Here is a 13,784-nt window from a genome sequence, read left to right on the forward strand (position 1 = left end):
AAAAGGACGGGTATACACTCGCACACACACACACATATCCATCCACACATATACAGGCACAAGCAGACATATTTAAAGACAAAGAGTTTGAGCAGAGATCAGCTCAAACTCTTTGACTTGAGCAGAGATCAGCTCAAACTCTTTGACTTGAGCAGAGATCAGCTCAAACTCTTTGACTTTAAATATGTCTGCTTGTGCCTGTATATGTGTGGATGGATATGTGTGTGTGTGTGTGCGAGTGTATACCCGTCCTTTTTTCCCCCTAAGGTAAGTCTTTCCTCTCCCGGGACTGGAATGACTCCTTACCCTCTCCCTTAAAACCCACATCCATTCGTCTTTCCCTCTCCTTCCCTCTTTCCTGATGAGGCAACAGTTTGTTGCGAAAGCTTGAATTTTCTGTGTATGTTTGTGTTTGTTTGTGTGTCTATCGACCTGCCAGCACTTTCGTTCGGCAAGTCACCTCATCTTTGTTTTTATATATAAACAATTAAGTTAGATTTACAACAGAGTTGGCTTCATAAGCACGACTCTATTATACAGGAATCATATACATGTCTTGCCTGTAGCAAGTTCAAGTTAAAAGTTACTAAAAATCTTTTTTCACTCAAATGTTCATTAGTCACTAACAATAGTCACAGTTACAAAACACTACAGAATAACACAGAAGTTCCTTGGTGCTGCTGTGTGCTTTCATTACGACTTCCATGGACCAACTGACAAGTACTTGTTGGTGCTGTTCGACCGCCTTGTCTACCGTCTCCATACGACAAACTTCAAACCTGCACAAACAGACAGGTGATGTGCAGTAGATAGGGTTCCTTTCTCCCACTCATATCTAAAATATCATGTGTTAGAGACGGTGGAAGGCTGAGTGATTCTAGAATTTGTGCGGAAATTCTCGAAACACTGCAGCAGAAACTTCAACTTGAGTTTGAAATATTTTGGTGTACCTCTGACAGCTTTTAACTTTTATGGGAGCCTAATGGAAATGAATGTTGCAAAGTTCTGCATAGTTTCTTGAATAGTGGTTAAAGATGCGTTTACAGCATGATGATTATTCCTCCAACTTGTGCTCACTGAATGGACACTGCTGTTCCTTTTTAACAAGTTGCTATCCTGTGAGGAAGTAGATGTGATTTAAGGACTTCCAACTTATTAAATAGAAGCTTACATTGTGTGATGACATTTCAGTGCTTATGATACTGAGTCAAATTTATGAAGACCTGAGATCACCTATCAGTATCATGTTGCTACCCACTTTGATATGGGTATATGCACAGAATTGGTTGCAACTTCTTCTGGCAGAAAGGTTGAAGGGGAAGGATGAGGGTGAAGGGAAAGGACTGGAGAAGTTTAGGAAAAGGGGTAGATTTTGGAAAAGTCAGCAAGAACCGCAGGTCAGGGGAGACTTATCAGATGGGATGAGAGGGGAAAACTGATTGTTGGGGACTGCACCAGACAAGATTTGAAAACCAGGTTGTCAAATCTCATCCGGTGCAGTCTGCGACAAGGCCCCAGAAGTAGACAACATTCCATTAGAACTACTGATAGCCATGGCAGAGCCAGCCCTGACAAAACTCTACCATCTGGTTAGCAAGATGTATGAGACGAGCAGAATACCCTCAGACTTCTAGAAGAATATAATAATTCCAACCACAAAGAAAGCAGGTGTTAACAGGTGTGAAAATTACTGAACTATCAGTATAATAAGTCACAACTGCAAAATACTAACACAAATTCTTTACAGACAAATGGAAAAACTGTTAGAAGCCAACCTTGGGGAAGATCAGTTTGGATTCCATAGAAAAGTCCGAACACGTGAGGCAATACTGACCCTACGACTTATCTTAGAAGATAGAGTAAGGAAAGGCAAACCTACGTTTCTAGCATTTGTAAATGTAGAGAAAGCTTTTGACAGTGCTGACTGGAATACTCTCTTTCAAATTCTGAAGGTGGCAGGGGTAAAATACAGGGAGCAAAAGGCTATTTACAATTTGTACAGAAACCAGATGACAGTTATAAGAGTCGAGGGGCATGAAAGGGAAGCAGTTGTTGGAAGGGAGTGAGGCAGGGTTCTGAGGTTTGCCGATGACATTGTAATTCCGTCAGAGACAAAAAAGAACCTGGAAGAGCAGTTGAATGGAATGGACAGTGTCTTGAAAGGAGGATATAAGATGAACATCAACAAAAGCAAAATGAGGATACTGGAATGTAGTCAAATTAAATCATGTGATGCTGAGGGAATTAGATTAGGAAATGAGACACTGAAAGTAGTAGATGAGTTTTGTTATTGTGGGGAGCAAAATAACTGATGAGGGTCAAAATAGAGAGGATATAAAATGTAGGCTGGCTGTGGCAAGGAAAGCATTTCTGAAGAAGAGAAATTTGTTAACATCGAGTATAGATTTAAGTATCAGGAAATCCTTTCTGAAAGTATTTGTGTGAAGTGTAGCCATGAATGGAAGTGAAACCCGGATGATAAATAGTTTAGATGAGAAGAGAGTAGAAGCTTTTGAATTGCAGTGCTACAGAAGAATGCTGAAGATTAGATGGGTAGAGCACGAAATGAATGAGGAAGTGCTGAATAGAATTGGGGAGAAGAGGAATTTGTGGCACAATTTGACTAGAAGAAGGGATCAGTTGGTAGGCCACTTTCTGAGGCATCAAGGGATCACTAATTTAGTATTGGAGAGCAGCATATAGGATAAAAATAGTAGAGGGAGACCAAGAGATGAATACTCTAAGCAGATTCAGAAGGATGTAGGTTGCAGTATTACTTGGAGATGAAGAAGCTTGCACAGAATAGAGTAGCATGGAGAGCTGCATCAAACCAGTCTCTGGACTGAAGACCACAACAACAACAACAACAACAACAGAAAACAGTTAATTAATAAGCAGTCAACTCTGAATATTCAACAGGGCACACATATAGCATTGTTAAATACAAAAAAAAATTATTCACCAGCATTCCAGTCAACACTATGCAGGACATGATTGTTCATAACTTGATAAATTATAGTGGATGTCCTGCAGATGAGATTGATGACATCCTCAAGCTCCTCAGTACTGTACTCAGCTAAAAGTATCGTACTGACATTCAGAAGCATGGCCTGGCCGTGGGCTTCCCATTGTAATATTGTGTTTCTAATATATTTTTGACCGTGCCTGAAAGTGATATTGGTACGCTGGTTCCCACCTATGGTAGTAAAATTGCACTATGGTGCAGATCTGTTGATGACCTGTTTCTGCTATACAATGGTTCTCAGGTGGAATGCTATGATTTTATTGATAAATTAATGCCCTACATGAAAAGGTGCAATTTACCATAGAACACAATGAGGGAGTATGGCTACCTTACTCAAATTTAAAAATTTCTGTACAGGATACAGGGATTGAGTGTGACATTTTTAGAAAGGTTGCAAAGACAGATACTGCTATACACTACCATTCTGATCACCCCCTTGTGTACAAGATGGCAGCTTTAGGTCAATGTTGTATCGCCTTCACAGTGTAGCCTTGTTGAAGGAGGCACATGATCAAGAATTTCAGTATATTCTACACATTGCACATGTAATGGATAAGATTCCAATGATACAATGGATATTAACAATGGTACTGTGTAAAAAAGAAATCACTAGGAATATACAGAGGTCAAATGGTAATGCAATAACACTACAGAGGGTGGACAAAGGGGAAGACGAGTGCCCGAGTTACCATAAGATACCATACTTTGGCACAATTTCACAAAAAGTAGGCAAAAAAATTAAGGACAAAAAGATGAAGTCAGCATTTCTTATCCCAAGGAATCTTGGTCAAAAACCTGTAAATACAGAAAGGTAGCCTGTGAAAAGTACGATGCTACTGGTTTATATTGCACTAGTTGCAAAAATTTCCCGGCTTGATATGCGGGGCAGTGGAGCACCAGAGTCTGAGGAATTCAAAGTCTACTTTAAGTAGCCACTTACATGATTCTGGCTATCCCATAGCAGGCTAATAATTTAAAAGTCCTACATAGAGAAGTAAAGGGCCGGACCTTAAACATTCTGGAAGGGACTGAAATTATGCAGAATGCCCCTAACACACCTTTAACAATCACATGGTGTTAACACATTACAATATACAGTTGAACTCCGATTGCTTTTCAAGGACATAATGTCATAGTTATTTGACTGCTTGGTTAGTGATCCTGGCCTTGTTGTTGTATGCTCGTGTTTCTTGTCTATTTGCTTTTATTGATTTTTACACTGAAATATTTTATAGTTTATATAATTATGCTGTGCAATGGGGGCTCAATCATTCCCATGATATTTTGATTTGTGCCAAAATACTTGTAACTTTCATTGTTTCCTGCATGGTGATACTAACGCCCTCTGTGACATGTGTGAGGACACCGACTATCAGTATAGCCCAGTATGGCAAGGCAGATGGAGGGTTGCTGACCACCACTTCCTTATATGAAGTGACTTTTCTTAACCATTGGTTTTCAACTTTGAAAGCTGCTAGCTGTTTTCTCTTGTTTTCTTATTTTGCTATTTTTGTTGTAAGTAAATGTGCATTAAACATGCCAGTTTTTCAGCTGGTCAGTTTGAACTATGACATCCTGCTTATTGCAGGTAGCAGTATTTTGAGTCCCTCTCCTTCAGTGCTTAATTGTTTTACTGACATCTCTACAACTGAAGATGTGATAGGAACTGATTAATGTTTGTAGATCATGGTTTAATAGAATTGATAGCCTCCCAAAGTTCTCCAGAGATTATCCAAAAATATGTTTTCATCTTTTTCATTTTTTTAAATTTTTAATAAAAGTTGAAAACAATATAAAACTAGTATTTGCCTCGTTTAGAACACTTCTTATGTATTTTAATGGCTTCCAACAACATTATGAAATATATTACTACACAAACAGTCACAGCTTTTTAAATAACAGTCAGCCATGGACAGAATAAGATTTGACAATAGTGAAGAGGATAAAAAGCTAAAAATGTTTGTAGATCTCAGAAACATACACTCCTGGAAATGGAAAAAAGAACACATTGACACCGGTGTGTCAGACCCACCATACTTGCTCCGGACACTGCGAGAGGGCTGTACAAGCAATGATCACACGCACGGCACAGCGGACACACCAGGAACCGCGGTGTTGGCCGTCGAATGGCGCTAGCTGCGCAGCATTTGAGCACCGCCGCCGTCAGTATCAGCCAGTTTGCCGTGGCATACGGAGCTCCAGCGCAGTCTTTAACACTGGTAGCATGCCGCGACAGTGTGGACGTGAACCGTATGTGCAGTTGACGGACTTTGAGCGAGGGCGTATAGTGGGCATGCGGGAGGCCGGGTGGACGTACCGCCGAATTGCTCAACACGTGGGGCGTGAGGTCTCCACAGTACATCAATGTTGTCGCCAGTGGTCGGCGGAAGGTGCACGTGCCCGTCGACCTGGGACCGGACCGCAGTGACGCACGGATGCACGCCAAGACCGTAGGATCCTACGCAGTGCCGTAGGGGACCGCACCGCCACTTCCCAGCAAATTAGGGACACTGTTGCTCCTGGGGTATTGGCGAGGACCATTCGCAACCGTCTCCATGAAGCTGGGCTACGGTCCCGCACACTGTTAGGCCGTCTTCCGCTCACGCCCCAACATCGTGCAGCCTGCCTCCAGTGGTGTCGCGACAGGCGTGAATGGAGGGACGAATGGAGACGTGTCGTCTTCAGCGATGAGAGTCGCTTCTGCCTTGGTGCCAATGATGGTCGTATGCTTGTTTGGCGCCATGCAGGTGAGCGCCACAATCAGGACTGCATACGACCGAGGCACACAGGGCCAACACCCGGCATCATGGTGTGGGGAGCGATCTCCTACACTGGCCGTACACCACTGGTGATCGTCGAGGGGACACTGAATAGTGCACGGTACATCCAAACCGTCATCGAACCCATCGTTCTACCATTCCTAGACCGGCAAGGGAACTTGCTGTTCCAACAGGACAATGCACGTCCGCATGTATCCCGTGCCACCCAACGTGCTCTAGAAGGTGTAAGTCAACTACCCTGGCCAGCAAGATCTCCGGATCTGTCCCCCATTGAGCATGTTTGGGACTGGATGAAGCGTCGTCTCACGCGGTCTGCACGTCCAGCACGAACGCTGGTCCAACTGAGGCGCCAGGTGGAAATGGCATGGCAAGCCGTTCCACAGGACTACATCCAGCATCTCTACGATCGTCTCCATGGGAGAATAGCAGCCTGCATTGCTGCGAAAGGTGGATATACGCTGTACTAGTGCCGACATTGTGCATGCTCTGTCGCCTGTGTCTATGTGCCTGTGGTTCTGTCAGTGTGATCATATGATGTATCTGACCCCAGGAATGTGTCAATAAAGTTTCCCCTTCCTGGGACAATGAATTCATGGTGTTCTTATTTCAATTTCCAGGAGTGTATAATCAGTTCCTGTCATTGCTCCATATTACTAGACACATTTATTTTTTTCCCTCTGTCATATGGCAGTTTTCCACTTATGCAGAATTGTTATTTAATTTGCTGCCATATTTTAATATTCCATGTTACTGATATTTTCTTTTTTCTGCTGTCTTTCACTAGTGATTTTTATTCATACAGGCTCATCTAAATCCTACTGTACCTATTCTGCTCTGGTTTTTGCCATTACATTTCCGATTTCAACACTGTTTGCTGCAGATGCGATAAATGAGTTTATTGAAAAAAATTACTTCATCACTAGATAGGAAAGCTAAGGTCGCAGGAATATTCTGTGTTCTTACAAAAGCATTCGACTCTGTAAATCAGCACCGAGCGAGGTGGCGCAGTTGTTATCACACTGGACTCACATTCGGGAGGACGACGGTTCAATCCCGTGTCCAGCCATCCTGATTTAGGTTTTCCGTGATTTCCCTAAATCGCTCCAGGCAAATGCTGGGATGGTTCCTTTGAAAAGGCACGGCCGACTTCCTTCCCCGTCCTTCCCTAACCCGATGAGACCGATGACCTCGCAGTTTGGTCTCTTCCCCCAAAACAACCCAACTCTGTAAATCATGATCTGATGCTTTTCAAACTCAACAGGTATGGAACAAGGGATATGGCTTTGAAATGGTTTGAATCATATCTCTTGGAGAGGAAACAAAGGCCAGTAATAACTTCAAATTGAACAGATTACTTCTCAGAGTGTAAAACTGTATCACAAGGTGTGCGTTGGACCCATTTTATTCATGTTCTATGCATGACTGGCCTCTTGATGTAAATATTCATTTAATTTTGTTTGCAGATGATACTTTTGCACTAATTGAAAATGAAAATTTTGACAATATACCCCAGAGATTCACAAATACTTTAAGTAGCTTGGAAACATGGTTCAATCTAAATGGCTTAAGGCTAAACATTTCAAAAACCCACATGATAAGTTTTAAAACCAAACAGTTAAAAACTGGAGGAATCTGTATCACTCACAACAATCAAAAAATGGAAGAACTTTACTCAGTCAGGTTCCTGGGTATAAACTTAGATAGAACTTTGAGTTGGAAATCTCCTATAGAATATCTAGCAAATAAATTAAACAGCCTTGCATTTGCAATGGAAATTTTAGCCTGTGCCACTGATGTGGTCACCAGGAAAGTAGATAACGATAGCTACTTTGAATCTATTATTCAATATGGCATAATTTTTTGGAGAAACTCGGGAAACGTTACACGGATTTTAAAGTTGCATAAAAGAATCATTCGCAACATGTGCTCTGCACAGCTGAGGGTATCATTTCAATCATTATTTAAAGACCTAAAAATATTAACTGTACCCTCTTTATACATCTTTGAGGTGGTTCTTTTCCTATGCAGCAGAGGTGATCTATTAAAAAAAATCATTTTGAACCCTCATACAACAAAGACATCTTTATGCTCACCCCATATCACTTAAAACTGTGTGCTCAGGCTGCTCAGTATATAACCATGAAAATTCACAACACAATAAAAGGGTGTGACATAATGAATAGTTACATGATTTTCTAATTCGAATGATTGGATTCCTGAAATGCAATAAAAATTTATGATAGTTATAGTAAATGTAAATATTATAAGTTTGACAAATTTTAAATAAGTAAATCCTCCACAAAGTATTATTGCAAGTGTGACAAATTTTCAATTAAGCAATTGTAACCTTGACATGTCTCCTGTACATTAGACATATGTTCTGAAATTGTACACATTGTGAGATGAATAAAACACATTTCACATTTTCTGTATGCCTACTTAATTAGAAATTTTCATAAGACTTCACAGGATCTGTCTTTTATTCTCAGTTTCTTGCACACTCTGTGGAAACATACGCAGCAGAGAAAGTAGTTTGTAAAATACAGATCTTCTCCACCTGCAGAGGCAGGACAGGTGTACTTGTTCTTGTGAGGAGTCACCCAGTAACTGCAACATGTAAAAGAATTGTACAACGTATATAAGACACACCCTAGCACAACGTGCTGTTTACGTGCATTGAATTGTATTGCTGTTGACGTAGGTGTGTCATGTTAGATGTGTTAAATGGAAGGTGACTGGGAGGAAATGAACGACAAGAAGCAACAGCCTGTCCAAGGGGCACTCCTGTTTGGGCATTGCATTTCACATTTTACCTGTATGTCTTTCATTCTTAGGGAAGATGGCATTTATGCTCTATTTCAACTGTTGTCATTATTTAAGTGAGATTTGTCAGATCTTCTATCCAAATAGCTAAGCGGGAGATTTAGGTGTTCAATTGTTGCTGGTTCATAATGTTTTTCTGTAAAGCATTCAGCCAGTCAATTATGTCTGATGTATATCTCAGTCTTTTGTTTACTTTTGTTACCATCCATGTTTATTCAACAATAGCACTATCAGTTTTGAAGTTCAGAAGACTCTGCATGAGTGAACTGGATGTAACAGTGGAAGTAGGAGAGGGAGTTCATGACTTTTGTTGAAAGTGATTCTCAATTATTACTATATATATAGTTTTTAGTTATTTCAACTACATTTATTTCAATGTTTTTAACATACAGTCCGTCTCATTGGTGTGTATAATATGTAATGTGTGTGTTACAATTAAAACGATAAATTGAAACATTTTTGGTGTATTAGCAATGCCTTATTTAAGTTTTTGCAAATCTTGACAGGAAGGGTACACGATTTCATGAGTGTCGTGGTAAACACTACAGTCCTGCTTATGGAGAAGGTGATGTGCTTGGATTCATGATTGTTTTACCCGACTCAAATGAAGTAAATCATTTACCTCAGCCCTACAAAGATAGAGTGAGTAACAGAAATTCTTTTGTATTGAAATTAATGTTTTCTACATATGGTACCTCGTTCATGAGACATATGGTACCTTTTTCATGAGTAACATCTAATGAAAAATTGATTTTATCAATAAAAGAATGTTACATTCAACTTTGTGATTGATAATAAAAAACCTGAAGATGTAGGATCACATCATTAGCAAGTGATAACATTACTGTGACAGCTCTAGCAATTCATGTTAATTTTGTAGATTTAGTTTTTAATCTTTATATTTGTTATGGATCATTTCAGATTGTCATAATGTTTGGCTTACCACAGTGTGATACAGTTACAATCTTAAAGCGATTAACCCTCAGCATGGCATATGTAGGCCAAGTAATGCTACATTTCTGTATACCATACCATTTTTGTTTAGCATGTGTAGCATTCATCATGTTACTTTGTAGGGCAAAAGAAGGAAGAGGAATGTTCAGCAGCTCATTCCATTCCTATGGAGTTTTTACCATTTGTCATTTTGGAAATTGCAATCACTGTTCTTCAGTGTAGTGAAACAGTTCCCACGGATGAGTCACAATACCTTTACTGTATTGGAAATAATTTCTTCTGGGTTAGAAATCTGTTTAAATGACTTGGCATTTTTTTGTTCACTTAAATCACTGCAGGAAATATCAGGATAAGTCTTCAGATAATTTTGTTAAAAGTCATTTTCAGATCAAGATAAATGTGTTCTCTCCAATGACATTGTTTTTAATTATGTGTAATATTAATACCATGTTTGTTGTTAGTGAACTGTGATCTTCATTGATTTATCAATACCTTATATAATTCTGATTAAGCTGAGTGACGTTAGCAGTGTCTTCATAAAATACACTAAATAATAATTGTCTGGTTCGCATGAAAGGATTGAAAGTGTCTTGATAGCACAAATTTTTTGTACTAAACCAATCTCGGCTTACATTTATGATAACAGTTTGATAATGTTAATAATTAAAAAGAACAAAAAGAGTTAGAACAAGAGAAAGTATCAAAGCTTGCTAGATTTGTCCCCCTAAACTCACAGAATTGCTTCATCTTTCAAAACTCCTTATCAAACAGTGTTTCCAAGTATCTTAAGCAAATAGGTACATTCGTAATCATATGCCTTCAGCTGTGTCTTAGTAGAAAATTGTAATTTTCTGACAGAAAATAAATAGAAATAAAAGAAGGATACAATGTGTAAAATCTGTGTGTAAATATGAAGAACTCTTATTTTTTCCATAGTTGACAATGCTGATATACAAAGTGCAAATGAAAAAATAAACATTTCATCTAAACATTAAGTCAATGATTAATTTCTAATATTAATGTTGATGGCCTGTATTGTGAATTGTGGTTTATTTGTCTCATAACATATATAATCTAAATAATTTGGTTCAAGTATAGGAGACACATCAAACTGTGGTAAAATTTCACCATAAACAAAGAGCTGCTAATGTTAACAAACAGCATCACAATAATAATACAGTATTGTTATACACACATGCAATAAAACTAACACTTAATTACCCCTTGCTCAAATTATCATTTCATCCTCTATGAATTCTTCTGTTGAATTGTAGCATTTCTCTCACAGAATCTTGTTTTTAAAATTTCTGTCTTCATATTAAATATATTTTTGCCCGTTAACTTGTTGTATATTGTCATTCTCATATCTGCGGAGTCCGTGCTTTTAATTTCAACCAGTGTGTGGTTAGCATAAAATTATTTTTATTTCTTGTGTTATATGTTTGGTTGAAATTATTCTCCTCAAATAATTTTTGTTTGCTATGTAGGAAGATTATAATTTCATAAATGTATATGGAGGGAATGGTTAGGATATGTAGTTTCTGAAATAATGGGTGACAAGACTTGTTTACTGTGTAGTATACCAAGCGAAGTGGCGCAGTGATTAGCACACTGGATGATGGTTCAGTCCAGCGTCCAGCCATCCTGATTTAGGTTTTCTGTGATTTCCCTAAATTGCTTCAGGCAAATGCCAGGATGTTTCCTTTGAAAGGGCATGGCCGGCTTCCTTCCTGGATCTGATGAGACCAGTGATTTCACAGTTTGGTCTCCTCCCCCAAATCAACCTGACCCAACCCTGTGTAGTATACATGTATCAGATAGTTTTCTTTTGCAGTTTCAGTATTTGAAATGCACTACTTGAACTTCCCCAGAAAATTATCCTGTATCTAATGGCAGATTCAAAATAACTATGATAAGTAATTTTACATATACTCGAGTCAGTGGAATTTGCTAGTATTTGCATTACAAATGCAAAACTGTTTAGTTTATTTGATAGGAAGTCAATATGTGTATTCCAGCTTAAGTTCTTGTGTACATTTCGTCCCAGGAATTTGACCGTGTCAACTTCTTTCATAGTTTGGTTGTTATATTGTATTTTAAGTTCCTTATTTGTATGAAATGCAATTAAAACTAAAGGAAGAGGAGGTTGATTTTGCAGAAAAATATATGCAATACAAAAATGAAACAGATGTGAAGAACTGCATGAAAAGAGATTATCAGACAAAGAATTGATAGAGAGCAAAAAATTAATGTAGATTATTAAAAAACAGATAGAAAGCAGTGGAAGTAGTCAAAGTAGAGGAGTTCGCAATACAAAAAAGAAGTGATTGTTAACCAGCGACTGTTGTAAGAACCTATTATTAACTTTTGAGTATGAAATTTATCAGTAAATGGAACTGTTCATAGATCCTGACTGGGAACATGTCTGCAGTTAATCTGTCGGTAATGGACAGAATGACAAAACTGTTCAAAAATAATCTAAAAGCCTGCATCAAGTACTGCACAGAAAAGAACCCATACATAATTGTTTCAGTAACTACTTCTAAAACACAGAAGGTGAACTAAGTAAACACTAAACAGGAAAGAAAGAGAGAAGACTGGAATCTGCATTAGTTTCACTACTTCTACACTGCTGAGATAAAATAACTTTGTAATGATAGACGAAGCATAGCTGGACTGGAAGGGAGAAGCATAGCTGGCTAGTACATAGCATTCTACATGGTCATGCACTTGTTAGAAATCACTTCATCTTTGGCTCTCCCCTGTCTAAACTTGAGTACTTGCCTCGCCTAGCAAATATCTGCACTTGCCTACAAAACAGGTAATTCATAAATCCTAGAAAAAGCTGCAGTTGGCTGATACCTGGACCTGTCACATTAATTGCTGAACTATCAATCACATAATTAATTTAATTGAAGTATACTACCAGGTGTCCCACCTAAGAGTCATCAGATGCTTTTTCTCTCAATTTTCCAAAGCTCTTCTCAATGTTTTCTTTTGTGATGTGTCAGTTCAATCAATTGAAATGTAGAATGTGTATTGAGTTTTCATACAATGTCCAGTGTCAATGTGAAACAGCATTCTGATTGTTATTACAAATCAAACATTGGCCAGAATGTAATTTTATATAACTGATTAATAGATAGATCTCAGACTAATGTAGTTCTATATTTTGTTCAAGGATATTTATTTATTGTAACAGCCAATGGTGAATTATAATAACTGTTTCCAGCAGTAACTGAGTGCAGCTGCTCTGTCAAGCTACACTGTCTTCACAATCAACCCTCCATGCTGCCTCAGTGTTGTCTTTACACTGCTGTATTGCACCATTGATGCTGGTTATGGAATGAAATATGACATAAGTAGTTTTTGTTTGAAATGATTAATAATTTTCAATTTATTTCTATTGCAAAAGAACATTGCACTGGAACATTTTTTACAAAGCACACAAAAATATGCGGAAAAGCACAGTAAAAATAGATAAGTTAATGCTCTGTTGCGTGTACAGTAAAATCAGGGTTTCAGAAATAAAATTGTGTTTCATTTATGCTCAATGTTTATTTTACCTACAAATTTAATTACATGTTGCAGAGTTTTGGGAAAATCAATTATGCAGACATAATGTGGTCACTATCCCCAAACTAATTATATACTGGATAGTTATAATTAAATTGCATTTACTCACATCTGTGCAGAATCTTGTCCACATCTCCGGTGCTCATGTTGAACAAATTGTAAAAGGGGTAATTAATAATAAAATCAACATTATGACTTTCTCACGTGTTTGGCCTTGTCAGCTCATGTCCCTTCCACGATCGATTACATATGGAAACATTTCTGTGTTTCTTTTTTCATTTACAGTGCCGTGCCAGGTCTACACAAGGTGACCAAAATTGGAACTAATTTCTTTTTTTTTCCAGTGCAAATCAGTTCCACATTGAAGCATTAGAATATCTGCCAAGTTTCACTACCATACAATAATTACAGCCCACAGTGTGCCTCCGTGAGTTGCTACACTTTAATTGTAACCACCCAGTACTTTTTCATACATAGCTGCCTGAGCAATCATTTCTATTCTAGAAATTTCAAATATAATGTAGTGCACTTTTTCCTTCAAAATTTGTATAGATGAAAGGTCAAACTATTTTTTTTACTAAGCAGACAATAGTTACGATACACCATCAGCTACATCATTAATAACC

At 38.3% G+C, this 13,784-nt stretch overlaps 1 protein-coding gene across 2 annotated transcripts in view; it reads left to right on the top strand.

Moving 5' to 3' along the window:
- The window catches only part of LOC126462433 (set1/Ash2 histone methyltransferase complex subunit ASH2-like), a 121,726-nt gene that overhangs the window by 87,384 nt on the left and 20,558 nt on the right, over positions 1-13,784 (top strand). For both annotated transcript variants that reach the window (XM_050096073.1, XM_050096072.1), the window contains exon 9: positions 9,135-9,270. In XM_050096073.1, the coding sequence (XP_049952030.1) occupies positions 9,135-9,270 (136 nt within the window). The remainder of the gene's footprint in view (positions 1-9,134; positions 9,271-13,784) is intronic.

The sequence above is a fragment of the Schistocerca serialis genome, chromosome 1 (assembly GCF_023864345.2).
Source record: "Schistocerca serialis cubense isolate TAMUIC-IGC-003099 chromosome 1, iqSchSeri2.2, whole genome shotgun sequence".
Taxonomy (NCBI): domain Eukaryota; kingdom Metazoa; phylum Arthropoda; class Insecta; order Orthoptera; family Acrididae; genus Schistocerca; species Schistocerca serialis.